This window comes from Marmota flaviventris, chromosome 2, assembly GCF_047511675.1.
Source record: "Marmota flaviventris isolate mMarFla1 chromosome 2, mMarFla1.hap1, whole genome shotgun sequence".
Taxonomy (NCBI): domain Eukaryota; kingdom Metazoa; phylum Chordata; class Mammalia; order Rodentia; family Sciuridae; genus Marmota; species Marmota flaviventris.
The window spans coordinates 49,845,962-49,862,613 of record NC_092499.1 but is presented as its reverse complement, the minus strand read 5'-3'; the positions used below and the strand labels follow the sequence as shown (position 1 = coordinate 49,862,613).

At 35.5% G+C, this 16,652-nt stretch overlaps 1 protein-coding gene across 1 annotated transcript in view; it reads right to left on the bottom strand.

Annotated features, from left to right (window-relative positions):
- The window catches only part of Ttc6 (tetratricopeptide repeat domain 6), a 204,786-nt gene that overhangs the window by 141,815 nt on the left and 46,319 nt on the right, over nucleotides 1-16,652 (bottom strand). The window contains exons 2-3 of the mRNA XM_071607402.1: nucleotides 9,423-9,575; nucleotides 5,051-5,248 (exon numbers count right to left, since the gene is read on the bottom strand). Coding sequence (XP_071463503.1) covers nucleotides 5,051-5,248; nucleotides 9,423-9,575 — 351 coding nt within the window. The remainder of the gene's footprint in view (nucleotides 1-5,050; nucleotides 5,249-9,422; nucleotides 9,576-16,652) is intronic.

Genomic DNA, 16,652 nt, shown 5'->3' with positions numbered 1-16,652 from the left:
TGCCATAAATAATTTTAAATATTGATTCCCTAGGTTTCCTAGAAGATCTGCACAATTTCTGATAATTTTTCATGTAAACATTTTTTTCCTTGGGTTGCTCTGTTTTTTTTTTTTTTTTTTTTTTTGAGATTAGATTTAAGAAAGAAAGAAAAAGAGAGGCCTTCCCTCATAAAAGCAGAGAGATTTGATTGAAGGAGGCGGCCAGACCAAGAGAAGTTCTTATAAACTAGGTATAGGATTTTGTCTTGACTCAGTAGAAATGACAGCACTATTACAACTTCTTGAGTAAGGGAGTAATGAAAAATAATGAACATTCAGGGAGGACGAAGCATTACATCTTCCCATTCAGTTAGTGTTTGGATTTCCTCCACAGTGTCTTTCCCAGGTGGTCATCACCTGGCTTGAACATGGGCAAGAACACAGACCACAAATACATTCAAAGTCAGCCATTTTCTCTTTGAGACTTTTCCATTTGTGAGAATTCATGTTTGTTTCTTATGATTGAGCCTAACAACTCACAACCACCAGTCTCGATTCGAACCTCAGAAACCATACAGACACCACCTAGCTCTCTTCCACTTTGAAAAGACCCTCAAATATTCTGAACCCTGTTGACTCCTTTGGGACTGCTATTCCCCCAGAAAAACATCCCCAGTCCTTTCAACTCTACCTTAAATAAATGATTTTGAAGTACTATGCTTTGCTACCTTGAAGATTCTCTTCCAAACTGTCTCTAATTTGTCTAAGTCCCTCCTAGGGTTGGACACTGAGATCTGAACATATAGGTGAGGTGTGATAAGATAAGATTAAACAGTCAGGAGAAAGAGGATCTTCTCATGGCATTTGTCAACAAAGGTAAACTATGATTGCATTTGTCTTCCTATCACAAAATGACAATATAGTTTAAAACCTGAAGTCTTTCACACTTGCTACTGTTAAGAATTATCATCCCATATCGACAAGTTTGGAACACAAAGACAGAACCATGAATACATTTGCCCCAACTAAGTTTTTTTTAAGGTCTGACCAACCAGATTTTACCAGTCATGTCTCGGATGTCATCTGCAAATTCAACTAGTAAATAAGCCTTCCACATTCTCATCCAAATGACTGAGAAATATGTTGAAATTTCCATAGAATCTTCCATGAACCAATCATGTATCCTTTGCATAACTAATTTTAAATCCTCCTGCAATTCACCTGTCATCTTGTCTGCAAAACTCTCAGGAGGCTTTCATAAGTGGATTGCTTAAATTCACAGGATGATAGCAATTACTGTTCATTGCATTTTCTGTGTGCTGGGTATGGTTCTGAGTGCTCTCTATTGTGGCCTCTACATATAATCCTTCCAACAACATTCTAAGGTAGGCACTGTCATTTTCCTCAAACTATACAGCCATAAAAGTAGTTTGGTAGTTTGCCCTGCATCTCGCTACTAGTAAAGAGGAGAGAATTCTGTCACTGGAGATCTGGCTCCAGAGCCTGTGAGCTTCCCATGACACTCCTATATTGAGCAACCAGATCTTAACTGTTCTGATATTCTAGGAGATGAGATTGGTCTTCCATGGCTTGTCCTTAGGGAACCCATGCTCCCAGTGATTACCTCTTCCTTTTATAAGGGTCCAAACACAACTTTTTGAATAAGTCATTTAGTCATTGTAGAGTCTCATCCAAGACCAATGCACTGATTACAAAATTCACAGTCCTTACCCTTAAAAAACTAAAAGTCAGATTTGCAGTTGCCAATCTCCTGGCTTCCAGCTCCTCTCCCACTACAGCCACCCCTGAAAGCTGCTGTGACAGGGACACAAAGGCGAGGAGTGATCACCGGAGCCAATGGCTCAGGCATCTAACTCTGAAGACCTTTTACAAAGATTTGTGTCGTTGGTTTTTTGTTTTGTTTTTTTTTAAATCAATTCTTCTCTTCTTTCTAAAGATCATTCTTGACAGATTTAAGAACCGAGTTGTGAGTTTGTCGGTTTCCTTTTCTCTGTCATATTTGTTTATTTAAAACCTCAACCTTTTTTCTAAAAATAAATTAAGGTATCTCTGTCATCTGTTGTCATTACACTATTCATCCATAATGACAGGGCTGTCTTTCCTTTTTTTCCTTCCCTTTGCTCTAAAACTAACATGAAAATTGCTTTCGTTGTTGTTGTTATTCTTAGCATTATTCACAGGCTTCAGCCCATTCTGAATCTCAGTTTTCTTGGTACAATTTTTATAGCTACATGCCACTTTTATGTTTATCTCTAGAAATATATTTTTTCCTTCGTATTTTGCATATTTTTAAAATTCTGAATGTGATCGATCACTTATAATTGTCCTGTGATAATTTAGGGGGATTTAGGGCAACCCACACCTCTTAAACTTTCTTCCATTTAGAATCCCAGGTCATATGATCAAACCTATATTTTTTTTACAGACTCATACTGACATTTTCCTTTTTAAAATGCTCACCAATCTTATGACTGGATATTGTGTCAGTCATTTCTTCACAAGATTGCTATTGTATTTAATCTATATTTTTTCTGTTGTTGATCATGACTTAACCCAGAGTACCAATGACATTTTTTATACTACAGAGCTTCTAAGAGTAGAAATGGTCAAAAGGTGGAGATTGTTCAAATTCTCTACTTTTTTGCTGAACAAGATCTTCCAGCATATATGTAAGCACTTGAAGTCCTTTGTTGCTCCTTTATCAACTCTCTGCTAGATCTATTTATTAGCTATGTCAGAAAGTCTTCTTGTGCCCTAATCTGTCCTGGCTTGCTGGAGTATATTGTTCCTCATTCCTGTGCCAAAGATGCTAGAGACTAACTTTATGACCTCAATTGTCCATATACAGGGTTAAAGTTCATGGATAATAATTGATCTTGAGATGTTACGATAAATAAACAAACATAAGATTCTTGGAGAAGATTTGGTGGAATTAATCACATAAATCCTCTGTGCCATTTTTATGGCATTTCTGATGTGTCCCATGATATCCCACAACAATAAACCATAACAAAACATCTTAGACATTCTCTTCCCCTCTGAAACATTTCTGGTTCCAGTTTGGTGTCCTCTTAATACATTCTCTAAGTTCCTCTGGTCAAGCCATGCTTCCTAGTTTGGTGACGCGTATTACATCCCTTGTCATTTCTGTAGCTGTAAGTCTGTGATTCTGTACCTAAAGCAGATATCATTGCTTGTTGTTATGAAAAGGCAATGTGGCCAAGCGTTAAAGAATTAAGATTCCAGAATCAGGCAACCTCATCTTGAGTCCTGCATCTACAACTTAACTTGTATTTGGGCAAGTTATGTATCTTCCCATGATGTATTTTTGCAATAATAATAGAAAGGTAACAATAAGTAAGGATATTATTAGGAAAAAATAAGAAAAACTGTGTAAAAAATTTAGCAAAGTCAATAAATTCTAGTGACCTTCGGAAAGAACAGCCTCTTTTAATCAAAAACAAATATTTTTACATGATTTCTTAATAATGTTTAATAATAGTCACAATAAGCCAGAAGAGTTAATATTACAGGACATTTCTAAAGAGGGAATTCAATTCCTGATGGGCCATGGTGGTTAAGTCATGGTCCAGAAAATTCATCTCATTTTTTGACACACTGGTAGCTAACCACTTACCGCTTATGCTCACATTTATTTCCAAAGTCCCAGTGTTCAGGTAGAATAGATAAAAAAACACTACTGCTGTGGCCCCCAGCCTAATGCTTCTTCATCAAGATGCCGCCGTTTCCAGATACCTGGAGGATGTCAGCCTAAGCACAGGATTCACCTGTACAGTGAACTATGGGCAGGTTCACTTGGTCTTGCCGGGCTTCACTTCATACCCCAAGTGCCTGCTCTGGAAAGGCGGCATGACTGCTAGTGGAGTCCATCACCAACACAGGATAAGTCCTTCCTCATTGAAAGCAGTGGGAAGTTTTCTCTGTTCAACTTTATTAAATCTTCCTTGTTATCTATTATTCCCAGATCAACCAGCTAGTGTCATACAGGATGAACCTAAGAAAGGAGAGCTTGAGAGATGAAGAAAAACTAGGAGACAAGTGCACTAATCCAGACATAATTTCACCAGAACTGACTACAATGGAGGCAACCAGGAAAGATAAGAAAAAAAAAAACATATAATCAATAATGTTTAGGAATAATCTAGGCCTCAGAGACTGATTATATGTGAAAGGGAAGTTCACAGATAAATCCCAGGTTTCAAACTTGAGAGTCCTGGGCAAAAGTTGAAGAAGGTTATGACCAGTTGATTTGGGTGAAGCACAGTCAGGAACATAATTATGGGGAGTTAGAAGGAGAGGGTGACCAAGAAGGCTGTCACCTAAAAAGAGGCGTCCCTCTGAATCAGTCAGTGACAAGATGATATACTGGTATTCTAAAAAAAGGAACTGTTTCTTTTTCATCCTAATAACATTATTATTAAAAACAGCATATCTATTTTAAAATAAATGTATTTAAGTAAAAGAATATTAAGTAAATAATTGTAGGGTGATACGCAAATATGATAAAAAAAAATTATGAAAATGATGCATAAGTAAAACAAATCTGGGAAACATTTTTACAGTGGGAAAAGACTCAGGAATTAGCATAAACTTAAATGGAGTAAAGTTTAAAAGCTGCTTACCCAGTCTTGATTATTGTAGTGACCACTGTTTACTTCCTTGACATAGATGGTACCTTGAAGACTATTGGTCAATTTCTGGAAGAGCCAAGACTCCTTCTTTCCATGAAAATCTGTCTTCTCTTCCCAAAATTGCAATTAGGGTTAAAACTAAAAGCTCTCAAGAGAACTGGTGATATAGCTCAGTTGCAGAGCACTTGCCTAGCATATGTGAGGCCCTCGGTTTAATCCCCAATGCCAGAAAGAAAAACAAATAAATAAAGCCCTCAAAAAAAATACGCTGTCTTTTCTTAAAGGAATAAAACTATTGAGGCCCTTTTGCAGGGTGAACCCTGGGCCCATTGCTTCACACTCGCACATCCTCAACTCCTCTAACTCTGTTTACAACAGTTTTCCCCCTTTGAAGATACCTGCTTGTGGACTTTTGATTTTCCTGGAGGCTGTCTACCTTGCAAAGGTTTACTTGATGGCTCTGCTGTCTGTATTCGTGACATATCCTGTGCTCCAAATAACATGCTTCCTGTTTCTGAGCCTTCCCATTCCGGTATAGCTTCCTGTTCAATCTGGAAAATACTTGACACATCTTGCAAGGGCTCCTCAAACATTGACTGGGGGGAAAAAAAGGGTAAAATTACAAGAATGCTCTTTTTTACCAGTCCTTCTAAAGTCTTCAGTTTTGCAACATTTTCTGTCTGACAACCAAATGAATATGAAAATGCATGTTTGAAATGTAGCAGAGGTGGTCAGTTTCCTCTACAAACTGACTTGAGAAAAATGTGAAGCTGGCAGATTGTTTTCCCTGGCTCTTATCTCAGAAAATATACCAACTCTCCAATTATTAGGCACAAACTCAGGAAATAACAAGACTCAGATCTTACCCTGGCACCACCTAGCACTCACACAGTGTCAAACCAGTGTACCTTCCACAAAAGGCACTGCAGACAGTTCTATTCATTATCCCGCTTGCCTCTTAGGTCAGCCTGGAGTCCACTGTCCAAACCTGAGGTTCTAAGAGTCTCAGAAGCAGGCTTCCTGCTTAGGCAGCTGCTCTTTCAGAGCTGGCTTAAGTTCCAGCAAAAGACCTGAGCCCGATGCCTCAGGAAGGCTATCAGATACCATAGATCTCTCCCACACCCAGTTAAAAATTTCTCATAAAATGTTACTCCTATGCTTTGTGTTCTTTAAAAATATAAGTTGAGTGCTGTGGCGTGTGCCTAAAATTCCTGCAGCTCAGGAGGCTGAGGCAGGAGGATTGTAAGTTCAAAAACAGCCTCAGCAAAAGTTGAGTTGCTAAGCAACTCAATGAGACCTTGTCTCTAAAGAAAACACAAAAAAAAAGGGCTGGGGATGTGGTTTGGTGGTTGAGTGCCACGAGTTCAATTCCTGGTACCAAAAAAAAAAAAAAAAAAAAGTCCCACTACCTGATGTTTCTCATCAAATCCAAAGGAAATTATCTATATGGCCACATTTGGGTAATAATTAACTTTGAACCAAAATTATTTGGGATTATGAAGCACAATGGCAGTTAAAATTCATTACCTCAATTTAACAAATGATAAGACTAGTCTGACTTACATAAAAGCCCTAATTACATAGAAATGACTTTAAGATCAACTGTATCTTTTTTGTTCCTTGGATATATACATTTGCTAATAAGAAAATAAAGGATAACAGATTCCACACAATACCAAATAGTACATAAATTTCTTTGCTGTACAAGAAGAGATACCTGGACCAAGAAGTTTCAGTTTTGTAAAACTAGCTTTAATCCTGAGCTCATGTTTTTATAAAGTTACAGGCAATGAAAAGACTAAGAACTTTTTACCCACATGGGACTGAATTCAAGTCCTGGATCAATGAAAAGATGTTTGATCTTGGTGGACTTAAAAAAACCTTTTCAGCCTTATTTTCCCCATTGGTAAAAAAAAAAAAAAAAAAAAAAAAAGATTAACAAGACTCTTTTCATGCAAAGGCAAAGTAGATACGGTGATACGGTGAGGTCACAAATGTTAGGGGCCTGCTGCTGTATTTACTACCCATAATAAACTCACTCATTTTATTGACCATAGTTTTGGGCATTGTTAACCATTCCCTTTCTTTTGAATTTCTCTCCTCTTGGCTTCCTCCACACACTCTCCCAGGATTATGGTTTGGGAGAAGAAACAAATGAAAGTAACACTCACTAAATTAGAAAATGGAAGAAGAACATCTTGAAAGGAGGGCGATTCCAACTGCAGTTCCCTCTCTTCAGGACTCCACCTGCTTCAATCCTCTACAAAGCCTTTCCTGACCCTGTAACTCCTCTGTATGAGCATGTATTGCACAGTATTACAATTGACTTAGCAATCATCATCACCCAGTTGAAAATTTCTCATAAAATGTTACTCCTATGCTTTGTGTTCTTTAAAAATATAAGTTGAGCTCGGTGGCACGTGCCTGTAACCCTGCCGCCAACAGATGTGAGTACTAGTGCATCTAATTTTAATATTCGGTGCATCTCCATGAAATAAGACCTGTTGGTAACTCCATTTATAGATGAGAAAATGGGCCTTCAAAAGTTTTATAACTTGCCCAAGGCCATACTTTGGGTTAAGTATCAAAGCTTTGTTTAAACCTAGACAACCTGATTCCAAAGTATACTTTCTCAACCTATTTCCCTTTCACCCAATAGACTAGTCATTCTCAAAATGTGGCCCACAGATTCCTTACAGTCTTTGAGATATTTTCAAGGGGACTACAATGTCAAAAGGACATTCAAATGTTAAGATGTCGTTTACCTTTTTCACTGTGTTAAAATTTTCACAGATAATGGTAAAGCAGCATTGGATAAAACAGTGGACCAATACTTATTAAATGATTAATGCATGAGGTCACAAATATCATCCAGAGTAAAAGATTAGCTCAAAAAGCAAGATGGAGCAATGGATTTAATGTAAGGATATGCAACAAGTTCATATATCTGGTTTCCGATTCCACATTGCAACTAATCTTTAAGAAACCAGCACTTATGGAGTTTTAGTACATTAACAAAGGAGAATATCCACAATAATATTAGAAGGCCATTAAAATATGATTCCCTTTCCAATCTGCATGAGGCCAGATTTTTTAAATATATTTCAGTCAAAATAACACATTGCAAAAGATTAAATTCAGGAGCAGATATGAAAATCTAGCTCTGTTACAATCAGACATTAGATTTGCAGAAAATGTAAGACAATACTACTCTTTTCACTCAAACCTATTATTTATGTTTTCCTAAAAACTATTCTTTTATGTTAACATATTATGATATAGAACTGGAATATCATCTAAAGTCTTATGTGTTCAGAGACTACAATTGCTGAGTAGCTACTAATTTTGCCACATGGTAAGTCTGAAGGCAGGGAATAGTATGTAAAGGGGGAAAAGACATGGTTTCAACCAGAAGCATCTCAAACGCTAGTAGTTCTACCATTTGTGGTGACTCTATATTATAGAACCCATGGCTTTAGCAAAAAGATTCACATGCTTCCTGAACACAATATGTTATCATAAAATGAAGTGTGATCTCAATTTTTATGTATCTGGGGTCACAGTTTCAAAAACTAAAGGAGCTTGCCATTTAGTGATATAATTTTATGAGACCTATGTAAAGGAACTGATCATCATGCCATCTTTTTTATTTAATTCTGAATTTTTGTATACAAGGAGACACTTCTCATTCACAGGAAATATGTTCCAGATTGCTTGGAATCCCACAATTATTTTGTCAATGATGGCCAAAAAGCAAGTTGTATTTCTGAAACAAACTTGTCACCCATAGTCCAGATTCAGAACAACATTCTCCCCTTGTCAATGCTTTTAACAATTCTTCTAGCCAACTACAGATTAAAGTAATGCTTTCTTAGAAGTCAAAAACTTTTTATTAATTCTCCAACTACATTCTATATCTGAATGGCTTTAAACCAGAAAAGCTGTTAAAAACTTTTTCCTTCTTAAAAGAATATTGGGCCTTAGCACAAAAGGTCTATGATAGTCAGCCACAGTGAGCCAAGGACAGCACTCCTCACAGAGTGTTGTATTAGATATGCTCATACTTAAATGCACCTCTAGAATATTTTGAAGGAAATCTTTTCAAACTCTCTATAAAAACATTAAGCAACAAATCCCACTCCTCAGTTTATACCCAAAGGACTTAAAATAATCATACTACAGTGACGCAGCCACATCAATGTGTATAGCAGCTCAATTCACAATAGCTAAACTATGGAACCAACCTAGGTGCCCTTCAACAAATGAATGGATAAAGAAAATATGGTATATGTGCACAATAGAATATTACTCAGCCATAAAGAAGAATGAAATTATGGCATTTGCTGATAATTGGATGGAATTGGAAACTATCTGGCTAAGGGAAATAAGCCAATCCCCCCCCCAAAAAAAATAGTCCAAATGTTTTCCCTGATATGCAGATGCTAATTCACAATAAGGGACAGGTGGAGAAGAATAGAAGTACTTTGGAATAGATAAAGGGGAATGAAGGGAAGGGAGGGGAAATGGGAATAGGAAAGACAGTAGAATGGAGCAGGCATTACTATCCTATGGGTACATATGATTACACGACCAATGTAACCCCACATCAACCAGAAGAATGAAAAGTTGTGCTCCATATATGTATAACATGTCAAAATATATTCTACTATCATGTTAACTAATAAGAACACATAAAAATATGCATTAAAAAAACAAGAGATAGGCTACTACTTTAGTATGGGCAAGGAGGATTTTTCTTAAACACTTTACCACTTGAGGTTCCTCAACACTGATCTGTAACTCTTGTTCTGCCTCCATCTGAGATGATTCTGCCTCCGTCCGAGGTGTTTCTTCTTCCGCCCGAGGTGCTTCTGCTTCCAGCTCAGTGGTTTTGGGGCCCAGTTTTCCCATTAAAGAAATATCCTTGAAGGGAGAAGAGGAAACAAAGCAATGCCAATTTTAAAAACCACTGAAATTCATTATTCCATATACAAAAATATCAGCTGAGTTATACAATAAGTGAGAAATGCGTGAGGAAAGTTCAAACTACTCAATAACAAGCAGTAAACAAAAAATACAGAAAAAAATATTTTTTGTCTATTCTTTCAATTTATTGCCTTTTGGTTTGTTGATCTCGATAGACAAATTATTAGATTTAATAAGATAATTAGAAAATGTATCACCTATTATAAAAATGCTCCCATTAAGTCAAATACTGTAAAACACTGAATAAGAAAATTAAAAATCAAACCTAAAATTTAATCTAACCAAAAGCAAAAAGGAATATATTTTAAACTTCACTGGATATAACTGTTAGTGTTATTTTTACCACTATTAATGCCAATTGCAATGATATATTCTAATCAGTTGAAGTGCTAAGAATATAGCACATTATAAAGATTATAATGAACAAGGAATAAAGAAATGCTGATTCTCTGCGAATCATATATCCATCCACAGAGGAGGCATCAATGGGCAAGTTATTTTTCTTCTCATCACCTCAAATTTATCATCCTTAAAATGGGCATTCAACTATGACTTCCTAAGACCCCCTTTTATCCATCAACTTTTTAGTAATATCAATAGAAAAACTGGAATATCCATTATGCTTTAAAACTGTTGCTTTTCTTCTTTTTCTTTATTACTTTTAAGGATTCAACTTGGGCCATTGGCTTCTACTTTACCCCTTTGCTATATGTAACTATAAAACTAGACAAAATATAAGAATAACTCTTTTAGGAATGGTCAGCAGAGAAGATGCTTGCAGAAGAAAACAACAGTGAACTTGAAGGCTTTACAGAAATGAGCAAGATCCCATTTATTGATTCTTTATTTTATTTCTTGTGTTTTAGGAGGCTTGTTAAGTAAGTCGGAGCCTAATCCACCATGATGAGATTTGGGCCTACTTTTTCTTCTGTTAGGTACAGGGTCTCTAGTCTAATCCCTAGGTCCTTGATCCATTTGGAGCTGAGTTTTGTGCATGATGAGTGATAGAGATTCAATTTCATTTTGCTACTTAGGGATTTCTAGTTTTCCCCATTTGTTGAAGAGGCTATCCTTTCTCCAATGTGTGCTTTTGGTGCCATTGTCCAGTATGAGATAACTGTATTTATACGGGTTTTCTCTGTGTCTTCTATTCTTTACCATTAGTTTATATGCGGATTTTGGTGCCAATGCCATCCTGTTTTTGTTACTATAGCTCTGTAGTATAGTTTAAGGTCTGGTATTGTGATGCCTCCTGCTTCACTTTTCTTGCTAATGATTGCTTTGGCTATTCTGGGTCTCTTATTTTTCCAAATGAATTTCCTGATTGCTTTTTCTTGTTTTATGAAGAATATCATTGGGATTTTAATAGGAATTGCATTAAATCTGTATAACAGTTTTGGTAGTATGGCCATTTTGACAATATTAACTCTGCCTATCCAAGAACAAGGATGATCTTTCCATCTTCTAAGGTCTTCTTCAATTTCCTTCTTTAGTGTTCTGAAGTATTCATTGTAGAGGTCTTTCACCTCTTTTGTTAGACTGATTCCCATGTATTTTATATTTTTTGAGGCTATTTTGAATGGGGTGGTTTTCCTAATTTCTCTTTCTGTGTATTCATCACATGTATAAAAATTCATTTGATTTATGGGAATTTTATTTTATATCCTGCTACTTTGCTGAATTCATTTATTGGTTCTAGAAGTTTTCTGATGGATTCAAACTAAAAAGCTTCTTCTCAGAAAAAGAAAAAAGGAAAGAAAAAGAAAAAAAATCAATGAGGTGAAGACAGAGCCTGCAGTATGGGAGCAAATTTTTACCACATGCACATCAGATAGAGCAAGCACAAATCTCCAGTATATATAAAGAACTCAAAAAAAACTTAATACCAAAAACACAAACAACCCAACCAATAAATAGGCTAAGGAACTGAACATACACTTCTCAGAAGAAGATATACATGCAATCAACAAATTTGTGAAAAAGTGTACAACATCTTTAATAATTACATAAATGCAAATCAAAACTACTCTAAGATTTCATCTCACCCCAGTCAAAATGGCAGTTATCAAGAATACATGCAATAATAAGTGTTAGAGAGGATGTGGGGGAAAAGGTACACTCATATATTGCTGGTGGGACTGCAAATCAGTGCAACCACTTTGGAAAACACACATGTGGAGATTCCTCAGAAAACTTGGAACAGAACCACCATTTGACTCAGCTATCCCATTTCTCAGTTTATACCCAAAGGACTTAAAATCAGCATACTATAGTGACATAGCCACACAAATATGGATAGCAGCTGAATTCACAATAGCTAAACTGTGGAACCAACCTAGATGCCCATCAATAGATGAATGGATAAAGAAACTGTGAGATAGATAGATAGATAGAGAGAGAGAGAGAGAGAGAGAGAGAGAGAGATGTATATACACATACACACACTCACACACACACACACACATACACACTAGAATATTACTCAGATTAAAAGAGAATAAAATTGTAGCATTTGCAGGTAAATAAATGGAGTTGGAGTATATTATACCAAGTGAATTAAGACAATCCCAAAAAATTAAAGGCCCAATGTTTTCTCTGATTAGTGGATGCTAATATATGATGGGAAGGGACAGGGCATGGGAAAAATGAAGGATCTTTGGATTGGGCAAAGGAGAGGGTGGGGAAAGGTTATGAGGGTAGGAAAGATTGTGAAATGAGATGGATATCATTACCCTAGGTACACGTATGATTGCATGAATGGTACGTCGCTACACCATGTACAACCAGAGAATTGAAATGTTGCGCTCTATTGTGTATGATGAATTGAAATGCATTCTTCTGTCATGTACAACTAAGTAGAACAAATTTAAAAAATATATTTTTTAAAATAAATAAATAAATAATTTTTAAAAGAAGCAAAGTCAATCATGAAAGAAATAAAAGTAAAATCAAATGTACAAATTCTCAGCCTAATATATACTTTAATTGGAGTCTCAGAAAGGTGTTGGATGAGATCTGAAAATATTTGCACAAAAAATATTATCAAAACTTTTCCAAATTTTAAGACAACTATAAACCCCCTGATACAAGAAAGTCAATAATTAACAAGCAAAAGCACACAAAGAACACTGCATCAGATACATATTACTTTATTAATGAAAACATGGAATAAAAATATTTTAGTCACGTAGAGAAAAGAAGAAAGCTGAAGTACAAGGAAAAAAAGAATCATTGGCCACTAATTACAACAAACTCCAGATTTCTTACCATAACTCTGCAAGCCAGAAGACAAAGAAGCAACACATTCAAAACCCCAGTACTGAGAGAAAATGACTGTCCACACAAAATTTTATATCCAGCAAAAATATCTTTCGAAAGTCAAAATTACAGCAAGCAAAAAGTGAAGAAAATCCATTGCCAATCAGGGGTAATGATGGCAACAGAGTGGTTACATTAACATGAGACACAGTAGTCTTAGCCAGGAGAAAGAGGATCATTTCCCAACAACAAAAGGGTCAAGGAACTCAAAAGACTAACAATACTCACAAAATGAAAACAGATGCACACAAAAATACTACTATAGTTGGAAACTTCAAGCTGAGACCACCTGGCTCAAGAGTTCTCATTCTTCATGACTATGCTAACGGGATAATAAATGTAAAACCCCATCTGTAATTCTTTAAAACATTTTAGGTTTATAAATATATCATTAAAGTATAAAAACATAAAAGTGATAAACACCAAATAGAATACTGCTCACATCTGAGGAGGGGAAACAATTATTGGAGGAGCTATAAAGGGGGCCTGTGTTTTACTTGTAATTTTCTATTTATTTAAGCAATATGAAGTAAATATGATAAAACATTAAATTTCCAAAACCCTGAAATTTGAAACATTTGAAATATTTCATAATAAAAATACTTCAAAGAAAATTTTCAATACATTTTAGAGGGTAATATTATAATAATGTCAAAAATAGATTTAAAATACCTCAATATAGAAACCTACAATTTACCTCACTGTGAACATAAATGCATAAGTCCCAAATAAAATATTTGCAAATTAATCCAAGCCATTTATTTAGAAATAATACAGTTTGACAAAGGGAAATTTTCCCAGAAGAATGTAGACAATTCATTATAATTTCTGATATTAAAAATGAATGAAAAGCTATACAATATTCTCAACAAATGCTTAGAAAAAATTATCAATAAATTCAATGTTGATTACTGAATAAAAAGAAACTAGAAACAGAAGAAAAATTTCCTAATCCCACAAGAGATATCTATAGAACTCTGCACCAAACATTGTAATTCATAATAGGACATTAGTCAGACGAGATCCAATGCAATAAGAAAAAAATAATAGGTGGTATTAAAAAACATCAAAGAGAAGAACAAAATGTCACTATTAATAGATTATGTGACCTTATATTTGGAAGGAAAAAAGAAAATCAACTGAATAACTATCAGACCAAAGTAGAGGTTAAAAGCAAACTCAACAAATAAAATTTCACACAAGCAATAACTAGTTAGGATCCCATTCTCAAAATAAAAATTAGCAGTCTACGGGTATAGCTCAGCGGTGGACACCTCGCCTAGCCTAGAACATGCATGAACAGTGTTTGATCCTAGCCCCACCAAAAAAAGTAAATAAATAAATATGCCCACATAAGAAAGGCCAAAGACAGTACATTGAACTAGGATAAAATGGCCTGAGAATAATGAAAAACAGCCTCTCCTGATTTCCCAATAAATATGAAGACAAAAGCAATGAAAGCAAGTATTGGTCTAGTTAAGTCCAATGTTTAGGCTTCTTCAAGGACAGTTTCTGTTCATTGCTTTTTTCTGTGTATGGGCTATACTTATCATACTTTCTTGTTTATTTGCATGTGTCATAATTTAGTGTTGAAAGATCTGTAGCAACCTATAGAGCATTTATTCAAAATAAATTAATGAATGTCAACATTTTATTGACATTTTTTTTTGCTCACCCTACTCCCATATGTTACCTCCAGCTCAGTAGTATCCTTGAAAAATAATGATAACAGTAAAATAAATATTTTAGTGACTTTAGTCCATGAGCATGTACAGATTGATATGCATGCCCAGAACTGCACACATACTTAGAAAAGACTACAAGAGTCATAAATTTTCATCTTTGGCTGACCTTGATACTCTTGGCAACCTGGAAGTGAAGGCTAAAGCAGAGTTGTAAACTGCCTGCCTGAGTGTTGAAGGTATGTCTCAACACACACACACACACACACACCTTTTGACAAAAACCGAAAGGCATTAAAGGAAATCTACACAATCACTAGCCGACCACTATGTTAGCCAAAAAAATGCTTCAGTGGCCACACACAACAAAGAACACAGACTTTACAGAAGTAGTTCAAGAAAGTCATTACATTTTTTTTTCTTTTTATAGATTCCTTTTAGTTAACACATAATATCAGTATTCATTTTGACATAATTATAAAAATATGGAATATAATTTGCTTTAATTCAGTCCCCAGTACTTTCCCTTTCCCTCTCCTCCTCCCTCCCCCAGTTCTCTTTACTCTACTGATCTTTCTGCTATTTACTTTTTTTTTTTTCAGTTAGTGGCTTGCGGATACACATGATGGTGAGAGTCGCTGTGGTATATTCATATACATACATAGGAAAGTTAAGTCAGACTCCTTCTACTGTCCTTCCCTCCTCCTCAATCCCCTTCATCTAGTCCACAAATCTTTCCTCTGATTTGATGAAATCCCCCCTCTTTCTTTCTTTCTTTCTTTCTTTCTTTCTCCTCCTCACCTCCCATATTTTGGACTAGTTTCTGCATATCAGAGAAAATATTTGACCTTTGACACTTAGGTCTGCCTTATTTCACTTAGCATGATAGTCTCCAGTTCCATCCATTTACTATAGCAAATGCCATAATTTCATTCTTCTTTATGGCTGAGTAATGCTCATTGTGTATATGTACCAAATTTTCTTTATTCATTCATCTGTTGAAGGGCACCTAGGTTGATTTTTATGAATCATGTTGCTATAAATATTGATGTAACTGTATCCCTATAGTATGCTGATTTTAGATTCTTTGGATATATATCAAGGAGTGGAATAGCTGGGTCATATGATGGTTCCATTCCTTTTTTTTTTTAAGAAATCTCCATACTGTTTTACAGAGTGGCTGTACTAATTTGCAGTCCACCTGCAATGTATGAATGTACCTTTTCCCCCACATCCTCACCAACACTTAATATTATTTGTATTCTTGATACTTGCCATTCTGACTGGAGTAAGATGAAATCTCAATGTAGTTTTGATTTGCATTTCCTTAATTACTAGAGATGTTGAGCATTTTTTCACATATTTGTTGATTGATTGACACTTTTGAGAAGTGTCTGTTTAGCTCTTATGCCCATTTATTAATTGGGTTATTAATTTTTTTTGAGTTATTCATCTATTCTTCATATTTATGCCCCATCTGAGAAAACGATGGGAAAGATCTCCTATTCAATAAGCTCTCTTTTTATGCTTTTGATTCCTTTGCTGTGTAGAAGCTTTTTTATCTGATGCCATGGTATTTGTTGATTTTTGTTTTATTTCTTGTGCTTTAGGAGTCTTGTTAATGAATTAGTTCTAGCACCTACGTGTTGGAGTGTTGGGCCTATATTTTCTTCTAGATGTTGCAGAGTTTCTGGTCTAATTACTAGTTCATCGATCCACTTTGAGTTGATCCACTTTTGTGCAAGGTGAGAGATAGGGGTTAAATTTCATTCTTCTCCATATGGATTTCCAGTTTTCCAAGCACATTTGTTTAAAAGGCTATCTTTTCTCCAATATATGTTTATGGTGCCTTTGTCTAGTAAAATAACTGTATTTATGTGGGTTTGTCTCTGTGTCGTCTATTCTATTCTGTTGGTCTCCATGTCTGTTTTAGTGCCAGTACCATACGGTTTTTGTTACTATGGCTCTGTAGTATAATCTGAGGTCCAGTATTGTGATGCACCCAGCATCACTC